The sequence below is a fragment of the Apodemus sylvaticus genome, chromosome 10, assembly GCF_947179515.1.
Source record: "Apodemus sylvaticus chromosome 10, mApoSyl1.1, whole genome shotgun sequence".
Taxonomy (NCBI): Eukaryota; Metazoa; Chordata; class Mammalia; order Rodentia; family Muridae; genus Apodemus; species Apodemus sylvaticus.
The window spans coordinates 34,644,182-34,659,380 of record NC_067481.1 but is presented as its reverse complement, the minus strand read 5'-3'; the positions used below and the strand labels follow the sequence as shown (position 1 = coordinate 34,659,380).

Here is a 15,199-nt window from a genome sequence, read left to right as displayed (position 1 = left end):
AAGACAAGGATGTAGGCTCAGGCAAGAATTTGACATTGGGCTGGGAAAAGAGAGGAGGCTTAGGATGAATACAGTTGAGGAAAGTGTGTTCTTTGTATCTTGATCTTCTTGATCTCTGAATACAGTACTCATGTGACCGTTGTTTATTGCCTAGTTTGTTCCTGTACTGCTTTGTCTTTGACCTAGAACTGGTCTATACTTTTCATGTACCTGGAAAGGTACTAAGGAAGACACTTTTGGAAAAAAAAAATGGAAAACAATAATCCTGCCTTGACACTGGCTTGGGTCATGTTATAATGTTGTCTAATTGTCTCTTTTTTTCTTTTATCCTCTCTTCCTTCCTTGATACCCGTTGACTGACTGAACTGGCTTGGTCATATGATGCCTCAACCTGATGAAATATGTATTCCCTTTTTTTGTTTTGTTTTTTAAGACAAGGTTTCTCTGTGTAGCCCTGGCTGTCCTGGGTTCACTCTGCAGACCAAGCTGGCCTTGAACTCAGAAATCTGCCTGTCTCTGCTTCCCAAGTGCTGGGATTAAAGGTGCGAGCCACCACTGCCTAGATTATTCCTTATTCCAAACAGCAATTAAATTGTTTATTGCAGAATACTGCTATTTGGCCTATTGCATGTGCAGACTTTTCAGTCATAATTTATAATAATTTTCCAAAAGACAAGTTACAATTTGCCTCTATGTATGCATTTACTGTATATTTTCTCACGAACAATCAAGCTTTTGATTTGTATACTTACAGCCATGGTTTGCAATTGCTTAAAACGATTGAAACTGTTCCTTTTTTAGAGACTGCTAATTTTTTTTTCCAAGACAGGGTTTCTCTGTATAGCCCTGGCTGTCCTGTAGACCAGGCTGGCCTCGAACTCATAAATACGCCTGCTTCTGCCTCCCAAGTGCTGGGATTACAGGCGTCAGGCCACCACTGCCCGGCGATACTGCTAATTCTTTAACAGGAGAAGCAACTATAAATGTATTTAGTCATTGCCTACTCTGCTTTTCTACACAGCATGTTCCATGTCAGATTAAAACAAATAATGGGGCTGGGTATTGCAGTCAAGCATTTGAGACTTTCTGTCAACAATTTAATATTACCCATGGTACTGGGGTTCCTTATAATCCTCAAGGACAAGATATTGTGAAATGGGTCCATGGAACTTTAATACAATATCTTCATAAAATAAAAAAGGCAGAATTTTCAATGAGGCGGTCAAGTGGCAGACCCCAACTGCAGATCTTCCTGAAGGTCCTGACAGGCGAGACCATCACTCTGGAGGTGGAGCCCAGTGACATCACCCAGAATCAAGGCCAAGATCCAAGATGAGGAAAGCATCCCACCTGACCAGCAGAGACGGATATTCCCCAGCAAACAGCTGGAGGATGGCCACACCCTGTCCAACCACAACATCCAGATACAGTCTACCTTGCACTTGGCGCTGTGTCTGTGTCTGTGTGGTGGCATCATCCAGCCATCCCTTCCTCAGCTTGCCCAGAAGTACAACTGTGACAAGACGATCTGCCACAAGAGCTATGCAAACCTGCACCCCCATTCAGTCAATACCCAAAGAGGAAGTGTGGCTATACCAATGACCTGTGCCCCAAGAAGAAGGTCAAATAAAGCTAGGGTCATACCTATCTAGCTAGGGTTATACCATGTGACCCTGGAATCAAGTAAAGACCCCTTCCATCGACTGGAGCAGAAAAAAAAGAGGCAGAATTATATCCTCATACACCACACAATTATATAAACCATGCAATTTTTATTTAAAAAATTTAAAATTTGGATGCCTAAGAGCTCTGTTGAGTGTCCCTGGCACTAACTAGACATACTTATGCTTAGGAGAAATGGAAAGATCCACTTCCTGGCATACAGCATGATCCCAGTCAGGTATTAATATGGGGAAGAGGGCCTGTTTGTGGTTTTTTTCTGCAGGATGCTGAAGGAGCACGTTGGTGACCAGAGCAGCAGGTGAGACATGCTGATGTTGGGACAAAGAACAATGCTGACCGTGAGCTTGCTGAGTGCCCTGACCATAGTGACAGGGCAGTTGTATTGACATATGTCCCTGACCCACCTTTGCTTGCCTGTGTTCCAGACCTGACATGCTGCCTTGCCTCAAGCTTTTAGATCTTGTGGGACAGAGACCATGGAGACTGTGGAAACTGCCTTTGAAAATAATCAAATAGAGAAGTTATAATGACCCTTCTCTTTTCTTTAATGTGACCAGTTAGTCTGATTCAATCACGGACTGGTCTCAAAATCAATCTAGTATTGGAAAAAAGGAAAAGACAATGGGCTGGTTCTGGACATTTTCAGACACACATTTGAAAATTGACAGATGCCTGTATGATGTTAGGTTGGCAATAGATAAAATTGGGACAGGACCTGGATTTCCAACAAGTGTTAGTGCTCTTCCAGAGCACACGAGTTTGATTCTCTGCACACACATGGTGGTGGCTCATAACTGTCTGCTCCAGCAAAGCATCCTTTCACCTGTGTGCCCCAGAGAACACCATTTGACATAACTGCCTTTCCAATCAAACCAGAAGTTTCCACTTCACAACATTATTCCAGATTTATGTTATGTGTGTTCATCTGTGAGTATATGAATGTGTGTGCATTCAACATGTGTGTCTGACATAGGTGTCTAGATACGTGCCTAGACTTCTGTGCAATGATTTTGGCAACGCCATTTGCTTGTTTTGCAACACTAGAGAGTGAACACGGGGCCTTGCACACACCAGGCAAGCACTACAGCACTGAGAGACATCCCCCAGGCTGGCTAATTTATTAAAAAAAAAACAGCAAATAGCTAAAGGTAAAGTGAACGTCCAGGAACTGGGGCTAACCGGAATACATGCGGAAACACCTGCTTAAGGGATGAGGAGGGCGGATGCCTTGTTACTGCTGGATGGAGGGAGAAGTGCCTTGCTCTCTCAGGATCACATTGTGAAGCCAGAGATTGTGAACTGTTTCTCATTGTGGCTCAGCCCTACCACACACCTTTAAACCAAGAACAAAATAAAGTCAACCCCAGGTCTAAAGGCAGAGCAAGCAAGCTGCTGACAGGGAGTGAACAGAAGTGAAGAAAAGGAGAGTCTTTGAGTTGAAGAGTGTTTAAGTCAGCATGGGGATGCAGACGGGGCTTTTTCCTTCTGGGACCTGAGAGGAATTGGAAGATCAGCTGGGTGCTTTCTCTGCCTTTCTGAGCTAGCAGGCTTTCTCCCCTGGCCCCTGAGTCTTCCTTGGTAAAATTGAACAGCTGGTATTTTTGGTTTTGAAAACTTTTTTGTTTGTTTATTTTTTTCCAAGACAGGGTTTCTCTGTGTAGCCCTAGCTGTCCTGGAACTCACTTTGTAGACCAGGCTGGCCTCGAACTCAGAAATCTGCCTGCCTCTGCCTCCCAAGTGCTGGGATTACAGGCAGGTGTCACCACTGCCTGGCAAGTTCCAGGCCTTAAAAGCTAAATTATTACCTCCTGAAGAGGCCAATCTTTTGCCAAGATTTTGGTGAGATTATCTTAACATCTGCTCCTGCATCTATTAACCTTTCCATTTCAAATCTATTCGTTTGTATTTTCTGATCATTTATAGCAATTTGCCAAAATATGTTTTCTAGTCTCCTTTGAGTTTGAAGTTTTCTGCTTATGTGCTGAAGCTGTTCTGACCTTAAACGCATCCCGAAAGTAGGGAATGTGGGACCATGCTACCTGACAGGCATAAGAACTGGTAAGACTGAGAGAGATGAAACCCTGGGAATCTGAGATTTGAGAACTGCAAGAGCAGAGCCACTACCTACTTGTCTCTTGTACCTGTTCTGGTATACCCAAGGAAGAGGACACCACAGGGCTCCAGTCAGTTCCTTAGCACAGCACCACTTCTTCTCCATGCTAATGACACAACCGGTTGGCCAATCTTAGGGAAAGACTTTCCCTTCCTGGGGATTATCACTTCCTTTCCCAAAGAGTTATATAATCCCCAGATCACCCCAATAAAGCAGTCTGAACAAGCGATGACTGTGAGCTGCTTCATTAAAGATGGCATGAGGGGAAGGTCTGTCATGTAAGGGACACATACAAGACTTTTCTCCCACCATTCCTTACGGGGCACTGGATCCCAGTCAGACCCCACCCTGCTCTCTCTCTCTCTCTGCTTCCCCCTTCCTGCCTGGAAACCTTAGAACATCCCATCCGTGACTTCCTCTCCAGGTGGTACACCAGTAATGCCTAGGTACCCTCAAAGACACCTGGAACACCACCGTTTATCCCAGACCTCACTGGTCAACTTCCGGTCCTGTCAGCCTTGACATCATCCTAAAAGGTAACATCCTCTGTGAAATCCCTGTTCTGCCCTTTTTTCTGCCTCCTCAGGGCTGGAATGCATGTGGTCAGATGAGAGTCAGAATGATACCAGAGCAGTATTTGAGTTTTTTGGGTCTGTTTTATTTAAAAAGACAACCAAATATTTTTTTTTCTTATTAGGGAAGTAGGTCTCTAGAAGGTGGGCCTGGGGCCCTCACTGCACATCTTGTTCCTTAGCACTGTTTCCAGAATCCTTCACCACTGGAGGCACTGGACGGCAAAAATAGGGGTGGATATCCAGATCTTCAAAGGCATCTTCTGCTTTCAAGGCCAGGCCCACTGTGGCTGGGGCCTGTGGCATTGCTACCTGGCTAGTGAGGCCGCATTCACGCAGAGTTTTCGTCTCATCCAGGAGCTGGTTGTCCAAGAACAGCAGCTGATCATTAGGAGGTCTCTTCAGGATGCCCTCAACTATGAGCTTGAGCTCCAACACATTGCTCGATTCCTTGGCCTCAGTGAAGATGGTGGTCTTCTTGTGCCGGACCATGAGGAACACATCCATCTCTGTGGCTGCTTCTGGCTTGATGCACCAGACCTGAGGATTGTCAACAACAGGCACTAATTAAATCTTTTAATTGCTCTGGGGCTAAGTTTCCCAGACCACGACTGAGAATGATTGAATTCACTTTGATATCAGGGTCTGTGGGAGGCCCCTTAGGCCTGGCTAATTTGAATCTCTAGTCTAATGCTGGTTTTTGCTACAGCAGAAGGCCAAAGCCTTCTAGATTACTTCTAGGGACTAACAAAACAGATTCTGGGAATACCTCATCTATAATCCCCTTTCAAATGTCCTTGCTTACTACAGTTAACACATCTGACAGCTTGATTTTTCTTAAAATTTTTAGAAATTACTATCAGATTAGCATCATAAATGTGAGATCCAGTCTCTCTAATCTATAACTCTATTGGTGCTGATGGTGCCTTTACAGGTCTAACCACCCTTTTGCCTTCTGAACTAGCATTTTCAAAATCCAAGCATTCAATTAAGTTTTCTGACAGCTGAATCTGATATGATTCTGTTTACAGCTGGAGTCAATCTTTGCAAAAAATCAGGGAAGGCTGCTCATGGCCCTTGTTTAGTTTTAGTAAATGACTCAGACCTCTTTGGTTCTTCAACCTCATCTCAAGCATTTAAAGCTGCTAAATGACAGAACATCAAAGTATGATCATCACATTCAAGCTGCCTTTGTAACTCAGCCTTGGGACCTTCCCATAGCAAGCAATCTTGGGAAATACCAACACATCTAGCCTGATTCTGTTGTTCCCCAGTTTCCTCTTTCTACCGCGTTCACCACTCCTGGTAACTGAGGACCAGCTTCCGACATTGCTGTTGCCATCTTTCCAGTCTTGGGGATAATTCTGTTCTGACTTGGCCATAAATTTATTATCTGCTTCATAGGGTGAATGCAAACCATAGGAAACAATATAACCCTTAAATCTCCTCAAATCAGATTGGATTCCACTTGTATTTTTTCATAGCCATGTAATGCTGACTCTCTCCTGGCAAGTACTGTATATAGTAACAGAATGAGCTGAGGTTGTTTTTCTCATGACCTTGTCCCAGCCATTTCCTGGGGCATGGCAGACTCTTGCCTACTTCCTTGATCAGAGTATGTTTCTCCTAGGTCTTTCTAAGGCTGGTGTAAATTTTTCAGTCTGTGTCCAAGTTTATTTTATTTTTTTTAATTTTTAATTTTTGATTTTTTGAAACTCCGATAGTCCTGGCTGTCCTGGAACTCACTCTGTAGACCAGGCTGGCCTCAAACTCAGAAATCTGCCTGCCTCTGCCTCCCAAGTGCTGGGATTAAAGGCGTAGGGCACCACTGCCAGGCTCCAAATAATTTTCTTATTCTCCCTTTAAGCCCAATTTTCCTGCTTTGGCTTGTATTTTATCAATCCGTTGTTTTTGTGCAGGTACAAAAAGCCATTATGGATATTAAGAATAAAGTATAAAATACCAAAATGATAATAATCATAGCCTATTTTGAGCCTACTGGAGTTATTTAGCTTTTCATTTTCTGCTTCCATTTTCAAGCCATCCCCAGTAGCACTGTGCAGGGTCCTACAGCCTTTTTTCGTTTGTTTTTGTTTTTTGCTTTTTTTGAGACAGGGTTTTTCTGTATCACCCTGGCTGTCCTAGAACTCAGAAATCCGCCTGCCTCTGCCTCCCAAGTGCTGGGATTAAAGGCATGCGCCACCACTGCCCGCCTACAGCCTTTTTTTTAACGGTACTCCCCTCTCTTAACTTTCCCCTTCAGGACTTCTCAGGTGACTTACCAAATCTGATGGCTTCTCAGGTTGTCCTCCGCAGGAGTGATCTCTCAGTGTCTCTGAGGCCTTGCCGCAACTTGGAGAGCCCGACTGTTGTTTTAAAACCTCAAATCCCAGGTGTTTGTTATTACCAATGAAGACTCAGGGGCGAGAAGCTAGGTAAAAAGCCTGCTCGCTCAGAGAGGCAGAGAAAGCACCCAGCTGACCTTCCAACTCCACTCAGGTCCCAGAAGGAAAAAAGCTCCGTCGGCGTCCCCGGCTGAGACCCTCCCATCTGTTCACTTCCGCTCACTCTGCCTTTTGACCTTGGGTTGACTTTATTTAGCTCTAGAATTAAAGGTGTGTGCTAAGGTTGGGCCAGGGGCTGAGCCTCAAGGAGAAACAATTCACAGTCTCTGGATTCACAACGCGATCCTGGGAGAGCAAGGCACTTCTCCCTCCAGCCAGAGTAACAAGGCATCTGCCCCCCTTTCCCCTCATGTGGGTGTTCATTCATGTATTCCGGTTAGCCCTGGTTCTAGAACATTCACTTTACCTTTAGCTATTTGCTGTTTTTTAATAAATTAGCCAGCCTGGGGGATGTCTCTCATTGCTGTGGTGCTTGCCTGGTGTGTGCAAGGCTCCACGTTCACTCTCTAGTGTTGCAAAATAAGCAAATGTTGGTGCCAAAATCATTGCACAGGAGTCTAGGTGTGTATCTTGACATGTCAGACAGACATGTTGCATGCACACACATTCATACACTCACAGATGAACACACATAACATAAATCTAAAAACACTTCTTCGTGTGGGGGCTGGAATAATGTTGTGAAGTGGAAACTTCTGGTTTGATTGGAAAGGTAGAGCTATGTCAAATGATGGTCCGCTGGGGCACACAGGTGGAAAGGATGTTTTGCTGGAGCAGAAAGTTATGAGTCACCACTACCACGTGGGTGCAGAGAATCAAACTCTGGAAGACCATGGTATCCTTACACCTGTGCCCCAGTAAAACATTATTTGACATAACTGACTTTGCAAACAAACCAGAAGTTTCTGCTCCAGTACTTTATTCTTGGCCCCGGGAGAGCTCTTGGGCTTGCTCCCAGGAATTTGGTAAGAAGGTTTAGATATGGCAAAGACAAGGAAGTAGCCTCAGGCAAGAATTTGACTTTGGGTCTGGAAAAGGGAGTAGGCTCTGGATGAATACAGCTGAGGAACTCGCGTTCTTTGTATCTTGAATACAGTATCTGAATACAGTAATCATGTGACTGTTGTTTATTGCCTAGTGTGTTCTGGACTGCTTTGTCTCTGACTGAGATCTGGCCTTTAATTTTCATGGACCTAGAAAGGTACTAAAGCAGTCAGTTTGCCCCAAAAAAAAAATTTGGAAAAAAAAAAAACCAACCTCCACATTGGCTCTGCTCATATCCTAAAGTTGTCTGTCTCTCTCTCTCTTTTTTTAATCTTCACTCCCTCCCTCAAGACCCCAAGACCCCTGACTGAGCTGGTTTGGTAAGAGGATGCCTCAACTGGATGAAATATTTATTCCTCATTCCAAACAGCAATTAAATTGCTGATTGAAGAATACTGATATTTGGCCCATTTCATGCACAAACTTTTCAGGGAAAATTGATAAACATTGTTCAAAAGACAAGTTACAATTTGCCTCTACGGATGTATTTCCTGTAAATTTGCCCTTGCTGCCTACAGAGAATGCACTTACTGTATTTACAGATGGCTCGTGTAACGGAATGCAGGACATCTAATTGGGTCCCATGTTTGTCCTCTGGAGTTCTCCCCAATCAGCACAAATAATTGAACTATATGCTGGAGCCAGTTTTTGGTTTTTTGCTTGTTTGTTTGTTTTTCGAGACAGGGTTTCTCTGTATAGCCCTGGTTGTCCTGGAACTCACTCTGTAGACCAGTCTGGCCTCCAACTCAGAAATCTGCCTGCCTCTGCCTCCCAAGTGTTGAAATTAAAGGCATACGCCACCAGCTTGGAGCCAGTTTTTGAACCTTTGAACAATTTAGCTTTTAATTTGTATACTTATAGCCATGATTTGCAATTGCTTGAAACTGTTCCTTCTTTAGATACTGCTAATTCTTTAATAGGAAAAGGAACTAAAAATGTATTTAGTCAGTACTCAGCTTTTCTATGCTGCGTGTTCCATATCAGATTAAAACAGATAAAGAGCGGGGCTGCGGAGGCTCACATCTTTAATCCCAGCACTTGGGAGGCAGAGGCAGACGGATTTCTGAGTTCAAGGCCAGCCTGGTCTACAGAGTAAGTTCTAGGACAGCCAGGACTACTCAGAGAAACCCTGTCTCGAAAAACAAACAAAAAAGAAGAAGAAGAAGAAGAAGAAAAAAAAAAAGAAAAACCCTTTTTCTTGGGCTGGAGAGATGGCTCAGCAATTAAGAGCATTGACTGCTCTTCCTGAGGTCCTGGGTTAAATTCCCAGCAACCACATGGTGGCTCACAACCATCTATAATGGGATCTGATGCCCTCTTCTAGTGTGTATGTGAAGACAACTACAGTGTACTCATATAAACTGAAAAAAATAAATCTTTACAACAAACCCTTTTGCCTTTGTGGCTCAGATTTAGCACACACCTTTAATTCAAGAGCTAAAAAAAAAATAAAGTCAACCCAAGGTCAAGAGGTGGAGCAAACAACCTGCTGACAGGGAGTGAACCGAAGAGAACAGATGGGAGGGTCTTTGAGTTGAAGGTTATTTAAGTCAGCAAGGGGAATGCAGAGGGAGCATTTTCCTTCTGGGACTTGAGTGGAGTTGGAAGGTCATGTGGGTGCTTTTTCTGCCTGTCTGAGAGAGTAGACTTTCTCTCCTAGCCTGAGTCTTCATTGGTAAAATCTAACGGCTGGAAATTTGGTTTTAAAATAACATTGGCTCTCCAACTTGCGTCAAGGCCCCAGAGACACTGAGAGATCACTCATGCTGAGGGTAACTTGAGAAGCCATTAGATTTGGTAAGTCACCTGGGAGGTCCTGAAGGGGAAAGTTAAGGAAGGGAAGAACCAAAAAAAAAAAAAAAAAAAAAGGCTTTAGGACCCTGCAGAGTGCTACTGGAGATGGCTGAAAATGGAAGCAGAAAATGAAATGCTAAATAACTCAACTCCAGTTGGCTATTAACAGGTTATGATTATTATCATTTTGGTATTTTATACTTATTTCTTAATATACATAATGACATTCTGTATCTGCTCACAAACACTGGATTGATAAGATACAAACCATAGCAGGAAAATTAGACTTAAGAGAATAAGAAAAACACTTGGACATAGACCAAAAATTTACACAAGCCTTAGAAAGACCTAGGAAAGCCGGGCATGGTGGCACATGCCTGTAATCCCAGCACTTGGGAGGCAGAGGCAGGCGGAACAACAGAATCAGGCTAGAGGTATTGGTATTTCCCAAGATTGCTTGCTATGGGAAGGTCCCAAGGCTGAGTTACAAAGGCAGCTTGAATGTGATGATCATACTTTGATGTTCTGTCATTTAGCAGCTTTAAATGCTTGAGATGAGGTTGAAGAACCAAAGAGGTCTGAGTCATTTACTAAAACTAAACAAGGGCCATGAGCAGCTTTCCCTGATTTTTTGCAAAGATTGACTCCAGCTGTAAACAGAATCCTATCAGATTCAGCTGTCAGAAAACTTAATTGAATGCTTGGATTTTGAAAATGCTGGTTCAGAAGGCAAAAGGGTGGTTAGACCTGTAAAGGCACCATCAGCACCAATAGAGTTATAGATTAGAGAGACTGGATCTCACATTTATGATGCTAAAAGTCTTAAAAATCAAACTGTCAGATGTGTTAACTGTGGTAAACAAGGACATTTGAAAGGGGATTATAGATGAGGTATTCCCTGAATCTGTTTTGTTTATTTCTAGAAATAATCCAGAAGGCATCAGCCTTCTGCAGTATGCATAATGTGTAGCAAAGGCCAGCATTAGACTAGGGGATTCAGATTAGCAAGGCCTAAGGGGCCTCCCACAGACCCTGATATCAAAGTGAATTCAATCATTAGCTTTCATGGTGTGAGAAACTCAGCCCCAGAGCGATTAAAAGATCTAATGCCTGTTGTTGACACTCCTCAGGTCGGGTGCATCAAGCCAGAAGCAGCTACAGGGATGGATGTGTTTCTCATGATCCGGCACAAGAAGACCACCATCTTCACTGAGGCCAAGGAGTCCAGCAAGGTGTTGGAGCTCAAGCTCATAGTTGAGGGCATCCTGAAGAGGCCTCCTGAGGAGCAGCTGCTGTTCATCGATAACCAGCTCCTGGATGAGACAAAAACTCTGAGTGAATGTGGCCTCACTAGCCAGGTAGCAACGCCACAGGCCCCAGCCACAGTGGGCCTGGCCTTAAGAGCAGAAGATGCCTTTGAAGACCTGGATATCCACCCCTATTCTTGTCCTCCAGAGCTTCCAGAGGGCTACATCAAGCCAGAAGCAACCACAGGGATTGATGTGTTTCTGGTGATCCGGCACAAGAAGACCACAATCTTCACTGAGGCCAAGGAATCCAGCAAGGTGTTGGAGCTCAAACTCATAGTTGAGGGCATCCTGAAGAGACCTCCTGAGGAGCAGCTGCTGTTCTTGGACAACCAGCTCCTGGATGAGACGAAAACTCTGCGTGAATGTGGCCTCACTAGCCAGGTAGCAATGCCACAGTCCCCAGTCACAGTGGGCCTGGCCTTGAGAGCAGAAGATGCCTTTGAAGACCTGCATATCCACCCCTATTTTTGTCCTCCAGAGTTTCCAGAGGTGATGAAGGATTCTGGAAACAATGCTAAGGAACAAGATGTGCAGTGAGGACCCCAGGCCCACCTTCTAGAGACCCATTTTCCCCTAAAAAGTATTTGGCTGTCTTTATTTTATTATTATTATTGGTTTTTTTCAAGACAGGGTTTCTCGGTATAGCCGTGGCTGTCCTGGAACTCACTCTGTAGACCAGGCAAATCCGCCTGCCTCTGCCTTCCAGAGTGCTGGGATTACAGGCTTGTGCCACCACCGCCCGGCTTGGCTGTCTTTTTAAATAAAACCCAAAAACCTCAAATACTGCTCTGATGTCCTGTTGCATTCTGCCTCTCAGCTGGCCACCAGCATAGCAGTCCTGAGGAGGCAGAATAAGGCCAGGACAGGGAGTCCAGAGGGGATGTTTCCCTTTAGCGTGGTGTCAGGGCCTGCTACAGGCAGGACTGGAAGGCCAACAGCAGAGTTTGGGATGAATGGTGTGGTTCTGAGTGTCCTCTGGGTCCGTAGGCACTGCTGGTGTACCACCGGGAGAGGAAGGCAGGGAGGGGGCACGGGGTGAGGAGAGCAGGGTCAGGTGTGATTGGGAGCCAGTGAGAGAAGGTGGGAGAAAAGCCTTGTGGATGTCCCTTAGGTGACAGGCCTTCCCTGAGGCCATCTTTACTGGGGCAGCTCACAGTCATTGCTTGTTCATACTGCTTTTTGGGGGGAAGCAGATGGACGGGTTTGGGCACATACTTTATTGGAGTGAGTTGGGGATTATATATCTCTTGGGGGAAGGGAGCAAGAATACCCAGGAAGGGAAGGTCAATGACTAAGACCATTTGGATACCTCATTAGCATGGAGAAGAACTGGTGCTGTGCTAAGGAACTGAGCGCCTTTGGTGTCCTCTCCACTGGGTGTCCCGGTTTTGTGTGCAGGTACAGGTACAGAGACTGGTAGGAAGTGGCTCTGCTCTTGTTTTGTTTTTTTTTAAGATTTATTATTTATATGAGTACACTGTCTTCAGTCAGATCGCACTATAGATGGTTGTGAGCCACACAGACTTCTTTTCCAGAGGTCCTGTGTTCAATTCCCAGCAACCATATGCTGGCTCACAACCATCTGTAATAGGATCTGATGCACTCTTCTGGTGTGTGTCTAAAGACAACTACAGTGTACTCATATAAAAAAAAATTTTTTTTTTAAAAAGTGCTCATGAGGTTCCTGCAGCTCCTTCAACTTAACACAGCATCGCCTCTGGTTGGTTGGTTAACCTTGCAGTTCTTTCAGGATGAGCTAAACCTGCAGGTTCCTGCCTGGTATCTGCCTGGGGAAAGGGCTGGTATATTAGTTGTAAGTTTGTGTGTGGTATTTGCCTGCCTAGAGACTGTTTTGCAGCTACTGAGTGGTATGTTGTGTTTGCTCTGGGACAGAACTGCTGTCTAAGATCAAGCTCACACCCAAGGAACAGATCCACTTTCCCCTTATCCTAACAACCTTTGTCTTCTACCAGCTCTGCTGGGTGCTGGACTAGAGGAAAGGTTGAATCCTTATTAAAAGTAGGCTGCAAATAATTTATGGCTCCAATAGTGTTTGCTTTCAATCCCATCAATAGGGAGACAGAGGCAAGTGGATCTTAGCAGTTCAAGGCAATCCTGGACTACACAGTGAAATACTGTTTCCAAAGAAACAAAAGTGGGGCGGGGGAGCTGAAGGGCTGGAGAGATGGCTGAGCAGTCAGGAGCACTGCCTGCTCTTCCTGAGGTCTTGAGTTCAATTCCCAGCAACCGCATGGTGGCTCACAGCCATATGCCATGGGTTCTGATACCGTGTTCTGGTGTGTTTGAAAACTGTCAGTGTACTCACATATATAAAATAAATAAAAATCTTTTTAAAAAAAGTAATGGAGCTGGAGATATGATTTGGGAGATAAGAGCTCTGGCTGCCTTTCTGGAGGATCTGTTCAGTATTCAACTCAACTCCCAGCTTGTGTCTCTTTTTTCCAGGGCCTGGCCTCTGATGCTCTGTTCTCATCCCTCAGGCACGGTGTGCATGTGGCACACAGATGTCCATGAAGGCAGAACTCTCATACACATAAAATATAAACAAACCCATCATCCAGTAATGGTGGCGCATGCCTTTAGCTCCCAGCACTCTGGAGGCAGAGGCCAGCAGATCAATGAGTTCCAAACCAAGCTGGTCTCCAAGAGTTCTAGGGCACCAGGGCTACACATAGATACCATGTCTTGACAAAAGAAAGAAAAATTATTAAAAACTTTTTAGAGAGAAAAGTAATTTTAATTGCATTTGGTTTTTGCTGTTGTTTGTTTGTTTGGGGGGATGTGCATGCTATGACACACGTGGAAGTCGGAGGCCAGCTTTCTGGCATTGGTTTTTCTCCTACCGTGTTAGTGCCATGGATATACCTAGGTCATCCAGCTCAGCAGCAACCATCAACCCTGCAGCCATCTCTCCAGGCCCAAAGTTCTTTGTTTTCAACATGAGGAAAGGAGAACCTGTGCTTTTGCTTTCTAGGATGCTAAAAATACTTCTACATTTGTTTATTTTTATTCTACGCGAATTAGTGTTTTTTGCCTGCAAATGAATCTATGTGAGGATGTTGGATCCTCAGACCTGGAGTTACAGACAGTTGTGAGCTGCCATGTGTGTGCTGGAAATCGAATCTTCGTCGCCTGGAAGAGAACCCAGGGCTCTTAACTCCTGAGCCATCTCTGTATCCCCCTAAGATACTTAAAATAAACCTTTAATTTTAGCACTTAAATTGGAGTGTAAGGAATTCCTGATAGTCAAAAACATAAATCCTTCCATATTATCTACGCATCTGAGCAATTTCTCAGACCTGTATATCTATAAATACAAACAAAATCCTCCCAGACTAATATGGAATATTATTTAGTGAGGTAAAATTATGTATACCTGGATTAAATATCCCCACACAAGGGCTTGTCTAGTTTTTTAATAGATAAATCTGTGTCCATTTCTAGGTTTAATTATCGTGTCACTAATGGATGCCATTCTATATGCTATTTTGATTAGCTGTGCACCACAAACAACTGTAATGGTGATGTAGGGCTGGAGCATAGCTGAGGGGAATGGCATCTTCCTAACAGGTGATACAAGTCTTTGACCCTAACATCAGAAGAAAGTAGCAGTGATTTAATTCCAAAGACCTACAGGATTAGAATCGAAGGAGAACTTTTTTCCAGTGTATTTACTGACTGCTGAGTTCCTACCATTCAATCCTCTAGTGACCTTGGGGGGAGTTAACATCTCTAAACACTAAATTTTTAAAAATTCTCCTAATTTATATCTTTGTGGTAAGGCTGGAATCCAGTGCATGCTAGGAAATGACTGTGCTATATTCCCACCTCAAACTTCCTGATTGCTTTCAAAGAACAAGCCTTGCTTTTATTTTATTTTATTTTATTTTATTTTATTTTATTTTTAAGCTTTGTATTTATTTAGCTTTCTGATTCTCTGCTTGTGGCTTCAACACTTTCAGGATATTGTTCTGCCTCAAGATAAGAAAAGCACTTGATCTGGTCAGGGACACAGCGCACACTGAACCCCCTGAGGTCTAAAGGACCTGTGTGTTTGTTTTAAAGTCTTATGAGAACTTTACCTCTTGCAGCACGAACCTCTCATTTTCTGCTCACACACACACCACATGTGGATTTTGGTGCTTTCCTGACTTTTTGGGTAGAAAAGTAAAACTTCTATTACAGGGTTTTGGGTCAGACTTGCTGCTTACTAATTTTACAGATTTTTGGTTTGTTTCTATTTAATAACAGGAACCG

The 15,199-nt window shown here is 44.0% G+C and overlaps 3 protein-coding genes and 1 pseudogene across 4 annotated transcripts in view; 2 read left to right on the top strand and 2 right to left on the bottom strand.

The window, feature by feature from the left end:
• The window catches only part of Dgke (diacylglycerol kinase epsilon), a 248,326-nt gene that overhangs the window by 140,974 nt on the left and 92,153 nt on the right, over positions 1–15,199 (bottom strand). The gene's annotated exons all lie outside the window — the stretch shown is intronic.
• On the top strand, positions 379–1,630 carry LOC127693420 (ubiquitin-60S ribosomal protein L40-like; annotated as a pseudogene).
• LOC127693422 (elongin-B-like) lies at positions 4,508–6,809 on the bottom strand. The gene is made up of 2 exons (XM_052194268.1): positions 6,651–6,809; positions 4,508–4,908 (listed from the first exon to the last, which is right to left on the bottom strand). Exon 2 carries the CDS (start codon positions 4,873–4,875, stop codon positions 4,528–4,530), a length of 348 nt encoding a protein of 115 aa, XP_052050228.1. The 5' UTR covers positions 4,876–4,908; positions 6,651–6,809; the 3' UTR covers positions 4,508–4,527.
• On the top strand, positions 10,775–11,458 carry LOC127693423 (elongin-B-like). The gene is made up of 2 exons (XM_052194269.1): positions 10,775–11,095; positions 11,420–11,458. The coding sequence occupies exons 1-2, from the start codon at positions 10,775–10,777 to the stop codon at positions 11,456–11,458; spliced, it is 360 nt and encodes a 119-aa protein (XP_052050229.1).

Coding starts and splice junctions, on each gene's coding strand:
- LOC127693422 (XM_052194268.1), bottom strand. CDS start 4,875: ATGGATGTGTTCCTCATGGTCCGGCACAAGAAGACCACCATCTTCACT.
- LOC127693423 (XM_052194269.1), top strand. CDS start 10,775: ATGGATGTGTTTCTCATGATCCGGCACAAGAAGACCACCATCTTCACT. Junction 11,096..11,419: donor AGGGCTACATCAAGCCAGAA/GCAACCACAGGG, acceptor GAGGTGATGAAG/GATTCTGGAAACAATGCTAA.